The sequence below is a fragment of the Syngnathoides biaculeatus genome, chromosome 16, assembly GCF_019802595.1.
Source record: "Syngnathoides biaculeatus isolate LvHL_M chromosome 16, ASM1980259v1, whole genome shotgun sequence".
Classification (NCBI taxonomy): domain Eukaryota; kingdom Metazoa; phylum Chordata; class Actinopteri; order Syngnathiformes; family Syngnathidae; genus Syngnathoides; species Syngnathoides biaculeatus.
In genome coordinates, this window is record NC_084655.1 from 2,487,092 (window position 1) to 2,500,025 (window position 12,934).

The 12,934-nt window shown below is 44.9% G+C and overlaps 1 protein-coding gene across 3 annotated transcripts in view; it reads left to right on the forward strand.

Annotated features, from left to right (window-relative positions):
- Window positions 1-12,934, forward strand: part of LOC133514501 (oxysterol-binding protein-related protein 6-like) — a 45,086-nt gene that overhangs the window by 24,693 nt on the left and 7,459 nt on the right. For 2 of the 3 annotated variants that reach the window (XM_061846247.1, XM_061846245.1), the window contains 2 exons: window positions 265-357; window positions 9,499-9,676. In XM_061846247.1, coding sequence (XP_061702231.1) covers window positions 265-357; window positions 9,499-9,676 — 271 coding nt within the window. The remainder of the gene's footprint in view (window positions 1-264; window positions 358-9,498; window positions 9,677-12,934) is intronic. The other variant, XM_061846248.1, reaches the window with a different exon arrangement.

The following is a 12,934-nucleotide window of genomic DNA, read 5'->3' on the forward strand; positions in this document are numbered from 1 at the left end:
TTCAGCTTGTTTGTAATAGCTAGTGAAAAATGATGGTTCCGATGGTACAATATGATTCAACGTTTTTAGTTCCTTGCGTGCTACATGGGTTTGGAATGCCTCATCAATTGAATAGGGAAAAAACATTGCACATGCACGATATACTTTACATACAATAGTGACAGTTGATGGGTGGCAAACAGCAAAATCTTTTTTCATCCATAGACTTTTTTTTCCCTTCTTATCCTCTCTATTTCTCATGTCGGGGCTGTCCTTGGGTGTTAGCTTGACATACAGTCTCATCTGAACAAAGTCCATTCACTTTCCCTGTCCTCGGAATCTACTGAGGAATCCTTCTGCACTGTCCAAGCAGACCAGGTCTGTACTCCTCCATGTCTGTTGTGAGTTACTTGAATACACTCATGTCAATTAATTTTATTCAATTCTTCACAGTAAAACATTTCGTTGACTTTCAAACTTTTATGGACGTTTATATACAAACTTTCAACCATTTTTTCCACCATATAATTGAATGTTAAATGATCTATCTAGAGGAGGAGAGAGGAGAAGAGATTCTGAGAGAGAGAGAGAGAGAGAGAGACGAGAGAGAGAAGAGAGAGAGAGAGAGCCGAGAGCGAGAGAGAGAGAGAGATCTGATAGTCGCGAGAGAGAGCAGAGATCGAAGATCGAGGTCTCGAGAGAGAGAGCGAGAGAGAATAGAGGCGAGAGAGCAGGATCTAGCTATGCTCTATCTCTCGATATCTATAGCTCTCTCGATATCGCTATCTATATCTCTCTAGCTCTCTACTCTATATCTCTCTCTCTCTCTCTCTCTCTCTCTCTCTCTCTCTCTCCTCTCTCTCTCTCTCTCTCTCTCTCTACACCAATTGTTGCTTATCTACAGCAGCGGTCACCAACCTTTTTGAGGCTGAGGGATACTATGTGAGCATCGATGATACGAAGGGCTACATGACCCATTTGTGGCAAACTTCCAAAATAACAAAACTCCTAATACTTTAGAAATATCGCATACTTTATATAGTACATTTTTAAAAATGGATAAGTAATGTAAAGCACTAATGATAATTTAACAATTTGTGACCTGCGCTTTTTTTTACAAAATGCATCGTGGGTGCCTTAAACTGCAACTAACACCAAAATATACATTTTAAAATAGGTATTATCAAAACATATAATATTAACCACTTTAATAATACGAACTGATAAAGTGAGCATTTTATTAAAGCACAAAGTACCCCAACTATGACTCGACGTTCCAGAGGCGGCCATTTTGTCTTGTGTCATTTGCAGATGTCACACTGGGGCAGTCGCCATAGAAAACATGCTGTGCCAAATTCTATGGCAGATGAACGAGCGATTTTCTGATTTTTCTGACGCCCTTCTGAGACTGAAGCTCTTTTCTTACGTCGTCAGATTTTTAGAATGTTCCTATTAGGACATGGATGTCTGTCGACTGAGGTTTTCATGAATACTGCTGTTTCATACAAGTACACGTACATGGACGCCACCTGCCTTTTTGACATTTCCGGAATATTCGCTGGAAATAACATTCGCCATTTGGAACATTGGATTCGACTATGGTGACTATACGTCGTTTGGCTAGTTTGCTTGTGTTACATGCTTCTAAACTATCTTTGTATTTCTGTTTTTTTTGTTTTGTCGTATTATGTGTGATTAAATTGTCTTAAATGCAATACAAGGGTTTTGTTATATTTTGCTGATTTGACCAAGGGGATTTACAGTGAAGAAAATAAGTATTTGAACACACTACAGTATTTGTCCACTGTGAGAGATAATCTAAAAAGAAAAATCCAGAATTCGCAATGTGTGATATATATATTTTAACAATTTGTGATACAGCTGCAAATAAGTATTTGAACACCTGTCAGCTAGAATTCTGACCCTCAAAGACCGGTTAGTCCACCTCTACTCCATGTATTATCCAGAATTAGATGCACCTGTGTAAGGTCTTTAACTTTTAAAGACACCTGTCCACCCCATACAATCAGTAAGGCTCAAACTTGTAACATGGCCAAGACCAAAGAGCTGTCCAAAGACACCAGAGATGAAATTATACAACTCAACACGGCTAGAAAGGGGTACGGAGAAATTGACCCCTCCGTACAGGGCACTTAACCACGCCTCCTGAAGTGACGTCACGCCACGTACGCTGACGTAAGACAAACAGTAAAAATGGCAAATACAATACAATACATTCTGAACTGAGAGAGACGCCGTGCTTCTGATTTCATTCAATCATTCACACGTAGCAATGTTATGCAAGCGGAGAACGTCTCATTCATTTATACGAGACATCTATTAAAAATCAAATTTAGGGCATATCTTCGTGCAAACACAGTCTGGTTAAGCTTCAGTCGTGAGCCAGCAAGAAATCAATACGTTTGTGCAGTCCGATCATCGCTAAATATCGCTCAACAAAGAATAAGTGTGTCAATTGTTCACACGTAGCGGTGTTATGCTAGCGGAGAACGTCTCATTCATTTATACGAGACATGTATTGAAAATCAAATATCGGGCATACCTTTGTGCAAACATATGTGTTCCGGTTGATATTAGATGGATTTAGTTGATGATGCGGTCTTCCACAAAGTTTGATCCATCGAAGGCATTTTTCGTACTGGGTCTTCGGTTTTGGAAAGGGTACGAATCGAACTCCACCAACTAGCCTTTCAGGATACCTGTCGTCACTATTACAAAGTCAGTGACTACACCTCTTAACCATATTTTTTGCTAAATAACCCAAATACGCGATAAAACGCTAACTAAACCTATACTGGACCATTCAATGTTGTCATAGAAAATGGCGGGAGCAAAAATGGGCTTTGGTCTATGCAGATCTCTGGCCTCTGATTGGTCAGTGACACGGATTGCGCAATATCCACGGAGGGGTCAATTCTTTAGCAGCTTGGTGAAAAAAGGTCCACTGGTTTCCGCAATCATTAGAAAATGGAAGAAGCTAAACATGACGGTCAATCTCAATCGAAGTGGAGCCCCATGCAAGACATCACCTTGTGGGGTCTCAATGATCCTTAGAAAGGTGAGGAATCAGCCCAGGACTACATGACCGGACTTGGTCATAAACTGAAAAGAGCTGGGACCACCACTTCCAAAGTGACTGTTGGTAATACACTAAGCTATCATGGTTTGAACTCATGCATGGCACGAAAGGTTCCCCTGCTTAAACCAGCACATGTCAACGCCCGCCTTAAGTTTGCCAATTACCATTCAGATGATACAGAGGAGTCATGGGAGAAAGTTTTGTGGTCAGATGAAACGAAAATGGAACTTTTTTTGGTCATAATTCCACTAACTGTGTTTGGAGGAAGACAAGCATCATGGGAGCATCATGCTTTGGGAGTGTTTTTTTTGCACATGGGACTGGACGACTGCGCTGTATTAAGGAGAGGATGACTGTGGCCATGTATTGTGAGATTTTGGGGAACAACCTCTTTCCCTCAGTCAGAGCATTGAAGATAGGTCGTGGTTGGGTCTTTCAACATGAAAATAACCCGAAGCACACAGCCAGGAAAACCAAGGAGTGGCTCCATAAGAAGCATATCAAGGTCCTGGTGTGGCCTAGCCAGTCTCCAGGCCTAAACCCAATATAAAATCTTTGGGGGGAGCTGAAATACCCTGTTTCTCAGCGACAGCCCCGAAGCCGGTCTGATCTAGAGATGATCTGCGTGGAGGAGTGGGCCAAAATCCCTCCTGCAGTGTGTGCAAACCTGGTGAACAACTACAGGAAACATTTGACCTCTGTAATTGCAAACATAGGCTACTATACCAAATACTAACATTGGTTTTCTCTGGTGTTCGAATACTTATTTGCAGCTGTATAAAAAAAATTGTTAAAGAATCATACATTGTGATTTCTGGCTTTTTCTTTTATCTCACTAGACATACACCTACGATGAAAATTTCACACCCCTTCATGATTTTTAGGTGGGAGAACTTGCAATATTGCAGGGTGTTCAAATACTTTTCTTCACTGTATTCTAAATTCACACATAACATTTGCTATAAACGGAGACAAATTATCCCACCCCCAACTATTATTTTTCTTCTTAATAGCTCTCTACACACCTGTCATTTGGAACCGACAAAGCTCTTGTCCTTTACACCTGTGCAATGCATTTTTCAAGACGAATCGCGTCTTTTGGAAACATGTGAAGAGTAAATCCATCCTCCTGAGTGTTTCAAGTCGGCATTTTGCCTAACGCACGAAAAAAAAAACGGTAATTTCTCGGCATTACAAGGGGTAAAGACACTACTCCGCTGCTGGAGGTGTCTGCAAAATACAAAACATCCAGTTTGATCTTAAACCCAAAATCCTCGAAGAATTTTTCGTGGCATGAGATGGAAAAAAAAAAAATCAATATACGGCAACGTTCTAACGTTTTGTAAACAAACGGATGACTCCATTCCGGCTATTTTTTTTTGGTTAACAACATACTAAATTTCCTGTTTAAGGGGTCAGTGGCACTTTAAGTGATCCTCGCGGGCATCGCGTTGGTGACCCCTGATAGACTGTGCGTGTGTGTTTATACCCACACACACGCACAGTCATCACAAAATATTGGTTCCATTCTCTACTTTTTGTTACTGTTCTAATTTAATGTAAATGTTCAAAAAAAAAATTAAATAGACAAAGATAACCCAAGTCAACAAAATTGTTTATTCATTGAGGGGGGGTGGGGGGGGAACCTATTCAAAGCCACCTGGTCCTGTGTGGAAAAAGTATTTCAACTTGGTTAAGCCAACCTCAGCAGCAACAACTGAAAGTATTTTCTCTAACTGCCAATGAGTCTTTTACAGAGATTATTTTGGCTCACTCGTCCTTATAGAATTGTTTTAATTCAACAACATTCACGGGTTTTCTAGCATGATTGGCCTTTTTATGGTTTGGCCACAGCATTTCAATCTGATTCAAGTCTCCATCTTGACGCACACATTTATAGTACCATTTCCTAGAATATAAACTGCTAAGTCTGGCACATGCTGCATATCCTCCTTTGTCTTATAAAGCAGGTTATTTGGTGATCCGAGTTACAAGATGACAAACCTCTCAACTGAGCTTTTTTCTTTTTTTTTTTTTTTTTGGTACACCAAGAAAAAGGACAACAGAAAGCACTGTTTGTCCAAAATGTTGCTCATGTTCCTTCTTTGCTATTAATCATTCAGATGAACACCAGCAGGCTTTTTCTGTGGTAGGATCCGCTTATGCATCATACAGTAGTCTTCAAAATGATAGTAGTCCAATTAGATGAACCAGATTAATCCATGTTTTCAGTATATTTTTTTTATTGCTACATGTCAAAAAATTACCAGTAGGTGCAGTAGAGTCTCAGAAAATCAAGACCAAGCATTCATGATCTACAGTACACACTAAGGCTGTGCAATAGGGCAATTTGTTGAAAGGTGTGTATTAAAAAAATAGCACTCTGGCATTGACTTTACAAAGTTAAAACTATCTGTACAAACTTTATTTTCTAGGATTTACCAATCCTTTTAATCACTAATATTTAGTTGTATCGCCACTTTTTTTTCTTTTAAATATAACTGCTTCACATCTGTGTGGAGTCAACTAACTTGTGGCACCTTTCAGATGTTCCACTCCATAATTCCTTAACAGCATTCCAGAAAAACTTTGTATTTCTTGGTTTTTCTTCAGAAACAGCATATTTTAATGTCACCCAACAAGTTCTCGATTTAGATTAAGGTCTAGGGATTGGGCTGGCCACGCTATGATATTAACTGTTAGTTTAGAAATAAGATTTTGCATGTTTACTCGTGTTTGGGATTATAGTGATGTTGAAACACACATTTCAAGGGTGTGTTCCACTTCAGCATAAGGGAACATGACCTCTTCAAGTATTTTGACATGCAAACTGATCCATGATCCCTGGTATCCAATTAAAAAGGCCTAACACCATCATCAAAGAAACATGCCTATACAAAAAAGTACAGTTCTGTATTGTAGAATGAAAGGAAATATATATATATTTTTTTCCCATTGCAATTTCCAAGATGCTTATCCTCACAATGGTCGCGGGAATGCTGGAGCCCATTCCAGCTAACTTCGAGCAAAAGGCTGACAACACCCTTAACTGGTTGCGATTCAGTTGCAAGGCACCTATCAACATCACTGAGCGGGAATCGATCCCATGCTGTCCACCAAAGGTCAAAATATATATTTGAGAAATAAATATATAAACATCCCTCCATCCATGTTCCTCCACTTTATCCAGGATAAGGGTTGTGCTATAAAAACAAACTTAGTTTTTAGAAAAAATAAATAAATGATCAATCTATGATGGACACAAGAAATTATTAATAGCGACTCGGGTGTATTTTACAGCTCCTCTGGCAAGTTGGTGCAGCTCTGTCAGAGCATCCTTGGTGCAGGTATGAGGGGGAAAAATATAGCTTTCGGTATTTTTTTTTTTTTTTTTATTTTATTTTTTTTTTGTTCCCGCCTCCCTCCTCTCTTCTCGGCCAAAAATATTCATATAAACAGTAATTTGTTTTTAAGTGTTAGCAAACTGAAGCCACAATGCTTTGTGCATGTGCGCTGAAGCACTGTAGGGCCAGCCAGCCACCTCGGTACTTGGAGAGGGTGATCACGGTGGCCCGCCACTCCCCGAAAACTGCTGCTGGACGGGTGCAACCGAGCTCAGTGCAGTTCACTGAAAGTCAATCAAGCTCCTCAATGCCAAGTGTCACGTACAGTACAGAATGTGTTCAGTTTTCCAAATTTACAAAATTGTTTGATGCTTGCAGTGGGGCTATTTTGTCTTGAAGAGGAAGAAGCAGACAAGTGTTGAGAAAAAGGAGGAGGATGCACTAACACTTGATTGCTTGACAAGCATGGGCAATGAACATGAGCGAACTGCACTGAGCTCAGGGGCGCTCATCTGCCAGTGGGGTTCGGGGTCTCCTGTGAGAGCGGTGCCTCACCACAATCGCCCACCTAAAGTATCTAGATGCTCCTCTGGCACAACGCGTCACGGCTTTGTAGAAAGCCGTGACTCATTGTGCAGCTGCGTCAGTCACCGGGACTGACAATAATGTACACTCTTACCCAATTGGGATGCAGAACATAATACCTTAGGGAATCATGAGACATAACACAATGCACAAATTCATAAGCTGTAAACAACTAAAATATAAAACTGCTACGCTGTTTAAAAAAAAAAAAAAATATATATATATATATATATATATACACAGAAAAATCCATGTGATACTAAGGCCGTATAAGGTGAACCGCGTTGTAGTGACAGAATTTTATATCTATGTATGTATGTATGTATGGGTATATGTATGTATGTATGTATGTATGTATGTATGTATGGGTATATACGTGTGTCTGTGGGTATATACGTGTGTGTGTGTGTGTGTGTATATACATGTGTGTGTATATGTGGGTTCAGGGCGCTGCTGACCACAACTCGGGATGTTGTGAGTTGTTAGAATGGTTCGACGACCTCCTCAATTCCACCAACATGTCTTTTCCACGAGGAGGCTGAGTCTCGGTGCTCTGAGGTGGGCTCTTCTATCACTGAGGTGGTTAAAAAGCTCCTTGGTGGCAGGGCCCCAGGGGTGGATGAGATTCGCCCGGCGTTCCTAAAGTCTCTGGATATTGTGGGGCTGTCCTGGTTGACATGCCTCTGCAACATCGCGTGGACATCGGGGACAGTCCCTCTGGATTGGCAGACTGGGGTGGTGGTTCCCCTTTTCAAGAAGGGTGACCGAGGGTGTGCTTCAACTATAGAGGGATCACGCTCCTCAGCCTTCCTGGTCAGGTCGACTCAGGGGTGCTGGAGAGGACGGTCCGTTGAGAAGTCGAGTCTTTGATTCAGTAGGAGCAATGTGGTTTTCGTCCTGGCCGTGGAACAGTGGACCAGCTCTACACCCTCGCCAGGATCTTCGAGGGTGCATGGGAGTTCGCCCGACCAGTCCACATGTGATTTGTGGACTTGGAGAAGGCATTTGACCGTGTCCCTCGGGGAGTACTGTGTGGGGTTCTTCGGGAGTATGGGATACCGACTCCCCTGATACGACCTGTTCGGTCCCTGTCTGACCGCTCTCAGAGTTTGGTCCACATTGCCGGCAATAAGTTGGACTCGTTTCCGGTGAGTTGGACTCTGCCAAGGCTGCGCGTTGTCACCGATTTTTGTTCAAAACTTTTGACAGAATTTCTAGGCGCAGCTGAGGCGTAGAGGGTGTCCGGTTTGGTGGCCTCAGCTTTGCATCTCTGCTCTTTGCAGATGTGGTTCTGTTGGCTTCAAGAAGCCGTGATCTCCAGCTCTCACTGGAGCGGTTCGCATCAGAGTGTGAAGCGGCTGGGATGAGAATCAGCACCTCCAAATCAGAGACTATGGTTCTCAGTCGGAAAAGGGTGGCGTGCCCTCTCCAGGTCGGGGATGAGATCCTTCCCCAAGTGGAGGAGTTCAAGTATCTTTGGGTCTTGTTCACGAGTGAGGGAAGAATAGAGTAGGAGATCGACAGTTGGATCGGTGCAGCGTCTGCAGTGATGCGGACTTTGTGTTTGTCTTTTGTGGTAAAGAGGGAGCTAAGTTGAAAAGCGAAGCTCTCAATTTACCAGTTGATCTACGTTCCTACCCTCACCTATGGGCATGAGCTGTGGGTCGTTACCGAAAAGAGCAAGATCCCGGATACAAGCGGCTGAAATGAGTTTCCTCCGCAGGGTGTCCGGGCTCATGGGGTGAGAAGCTCGGTCATCCGGGATGGGCTTAGTGTCGAGCCCCACCAGAAAGAGACCCCGAAGACGACCTAGGACACGCTGGAGAGACTGTCTCTCAGCTGGCATGGGAACGCCTCGGGGTCCCTCCGGAAGAGTTGGAAGAAGTGGCTGGGAAAAGGGAAGTCTGGGTATCGCTGCTGAAGGTACTTCTCTCTCTCTTTTGCCTGGCAGCTCCATCCTCAGCACCCTTCTACCAATATACTCACTTTCTCGCTTCTGGACATGTCCAAACCATCGAAGTCTGCTCTCTCGAACCTTGTCTCCAAAACATCCAACTTCTGTCCCTCGAATTAGCTCATTTCTAATCCTGTCCAACTTGTCAACATCCTCATTTCTGCCATGTTTACCATATTTATCATATATATAAAAGAAATATACCAAGATGTGCTAAACATCTACTATTGTAGTGGTTTGGGTGATATATATATATATATTTTTTTTAAACAAAATAGTTGATTAGACAGTAGCTTTGTCATGATTTGTGATTTAAGTGCGACCATTACTTTTTCACACAAGGCCAGGTAGCTGAATATTTTTTGCCTTAATCAAATCAACATAACTGTACTTTGTTTACTATTGTTTAGATGGGCTCTGTCCTCAATTGTTTGATTTGTTCCTTGGTATTCTGACGGCTATAAAATTATTGTACTGTATTTGGATATTTGGTTCTACAGTTCTCAAAATCACCTTTAGTTTTCTATTCTGAGCAGAGGACACCGTCTTTGGGTCATAGTCAACGTGCACCATCTGTGGCTGATTCCATGGCAGAATATTTTGATGCCAGTGAAGTGATCATATGCGAGACCTCTTCTGAAGCAGATGGTTCAGATGAGTCAAGTCTGAGTGATCTCACCACCACAAGCACATCAGAGCCTGAAGAAGGACATGGTTAGTGTTTCCTATCCATACAGAGGGGATGTCACTTACTATAGATGTGTAATGTTTTCACGAAGTTTTTGAGTATGAATGCCACTCCTAGCGGGGAAAAAAATAAACGTCAAACACAAAAATGAGTACTTGTTACCTTCCACAAAAATTTGCAGTACTTGAATATAATTCACCCCTCATTGAAAAGTTCAGGGCGAACAGTGCCATAATGTCATTTATCTGGTATTTTCTTATTTTCTCCGTCACCTTATCGTGGTGTAGGGCTTTTGTGTCTCTGAGCCTCGGAGCTACGTTGTCTGGGGTTTCGCGCCCCTGATAGGGTCACCCATGCCAAAAAGGTCCTAGGTGAGAGGCCAGACAAAGCACGACTCTAAAACCCCTATGATGAGCGAAAATATTGGATCTTGGTTTGCCTTCCTCGGACGTGAGTCACCGGGACCCCCCGACTCTGGAGCCAGGCCTGGAGTTGGGGCTCGCAGGGGAGCGCCGGTGGCCGGGTCTGCACCCATGGGGCTCGGCCGGGCACAGCCCGAAAGGGTAACATGGGTTCCCCTTCCCATGGGCTCACCACCTGTGAGAGGGGCCAATAGGGGTTGCGCACAATGTGAGGTGGATGGTGGCCAAAGGCAGGGACCTTGGCGATCCGATCCCCGCCTACAGAAAATAGCTTTAGGGACATGGAATGTCACCTCTCAGGCAGCGAAGAAGCCTGAGTTTGTGCGTGAGGTTGAGAAGTTCCGGCAAGATATAGTCGGATTAGCATCGCTTGGGCTCTGGTACGCTCCTCTTGAGAGGGGTTGGACTCCAGTCACAGTTGCCCATGGGGAGAGATGCCAAGCAGGTGTGGGTATACTTATTGCCCCCAGCTCGGGGCCTGTATGTTGGGCTTTAGCCCGGTAGATGAGAGGGTCGCCTCCCTCCGCCTGCAGGTAGGGGGACAGTTCCTGACTGTTTTTTGTGCTTATGCAGCAAACATCAGTTCAGAGTACCCACACTTTTTTGAGTCCTTAGATGGAGTGCTGGAGAGCTCCCCCTCTTGGGACTCCATTATTCTGCTGGGGGACTTCAATGCTCACATGGGCAACGACAGTGAGACCTGGAAGAGTGTGATTGGGAAGAACGCCCCCTGAACCCCAGTGGTGTTCTATTACTGGACTTCTGTGCTCATCACCGATTGTCCATGACGAACACCATGTTCAGGCACAAGGGTGTCCACCTGACACCTGGTCACCCTAGGTCACAGTTCGATGATCGACTTTGTGGTCGTGTCATTGGACTTGCGACCGCATGTCTTGGACACTCTGGTGAAGAGAGGGGCGGAGCTGTCAACTGATCACCACCTGCTGGTGAGTTGGCTCCGATGATGGGGGAAGATGCCGGTCTGGCGTCGCAGGCCCAAATGTATTGCGAGGGTCTGCTGGGAACAGCTGACAGATTCCCGTCATAAGGGATTTAATCTCCCACCTCCGAAAGAACTTTGTTCACATCCCGGAGGAGTCGGGGGACATTGACTCAGAGTGGACGATGTTCCGTGCCACTATGGCTGAGGCGGCCGACCAGACCTGTGGCCTTAAGGTGGTTGGTGCCTGTCGTGGCGGCAACCCGTGAACATTTTGGTGGACACCAACAGTGAGGGATGCTGTCAAGTTGAAGGAGGAGTCCAATCGGGCATTTTTAGCCTGTGGGACTCCTGATGCAGCTGAGCGATACCAGCTGGCCGAGCGGAATGTAGCTTCAGTGGTCACTGATGAAAAAACCCAGGCGTGGGAGTTCGGTGAGGCCATGGAGAACGACTTCAGGACACCTTGGAGGAAATTCTGGTCCACCGTCTGGCATCTCAGGAGGGGGAAGCAGTGCACCGTCAACACTGTGTATAGTGGGGATGGGACGCTGCTGACCTCAACTCTGGATGTTGTGAGTCATTGGTGGTGCCACTTTTTAAGAAAGCTGAACGGAGGGTGTGTTCCAACTAGAGGGGGATCACACTCCTCAGCCTCTCTGGTAATGTCTATTCAGGGGTACAAGATAGGAGGGTCCTTTGGGAACTCTGATCTCGGATTCAGGAGGAGCAATGTGGTTTTTGTCCTGGCCATGGAACAGTGAACACACCCTTGGAAGGATCCTCGAGGGGTCATGGGAGTTCGCCCAACCACTCTACGTGTTCGACCGTGTACCTCGTGGAGTCGTGCGGGGGGCTTCTTCGCGAGTATGGGTTGCCGAACCCCCTGATACAAGCTGTTCGGTCCCTGTACGACCGCTGTCAGTTTGGTCCGCATTGCTGGCAATAAGTTGGACTCGTTTCCGGTGAGAGTTGGACTCCGCCAAGGCTGCCCTTTGTCACCAATTTTGTTCAGAACTTTTCTGAACAGAATCTCTAGGCGCAGCCGAGGCGTAGAGTGTGATTGGTTTGGTGGCCTCAGTATCATATCTCTGCTATTTCCAGATGTGGTTCTGTTGGCTTCATCAAGCCGTGATCTCCACCTCTCACTGGAGCAATTCACAGCTGAGTGTGAAGTAGCTAGGATGAGAATCAGCGCCTCCAAGTCCGAGACCTTGGTCCTCAGTCGGAAAAGTGTTGCCAGGAATGAGATCCTGCCCAAAGTGGAGTAGTTCAAATATCTTGGTCTTGTTCACGAGTGAGGGAAGAATGGAGCGGGAGATCGACAGACGGATCGGTGCTGCGTCTGCAGTGATGCAGACTTTGTATCGGTCCATTGTGCTAAAGAGGGAGCTAAGTCGAAAAGCGAAGCTCTCAATTTACCAGTCAATCTACGTACCTACCCTCAATGGACATGAGCTGTGCGTCGTGACCAAAAGAACAAGATCCCGGATACAAGCGGCTAAAATGAGTTTCCTCCGCAGGATGTCCGGGCTCTCCCTTAGAGATAGGGTGAGAAGCTCGGTCATCCGGGATGGGCTCAGTGTCGAGCTGCTGCTCCTCTGCATTGAGAGGACCCAGATGAGTTGGCTGCGGCATCTGATTCGGATACCTCCCGGACGCCTCCCTGGTGACGTGTTCTGGGCATGACCCACTGGAAAGAGACCCCGGGGTCGACCCAGAACACGCTGGAGAGACTTTGTCTCTCGGCTGGGTTGGGAACGCCTTGGGATCCCTCAAGAAGAGCTGAAAGAAGTGGCTGGTGAAAGGGAAGTCTGGGTATTCCTCCTGAAGCTACTGCCCCGCGACCCGACCTGGAGAAGCGGTAGAATGGATGGATGGACATGACACTAATTGGATACCAAAGAAACTGGATGAAG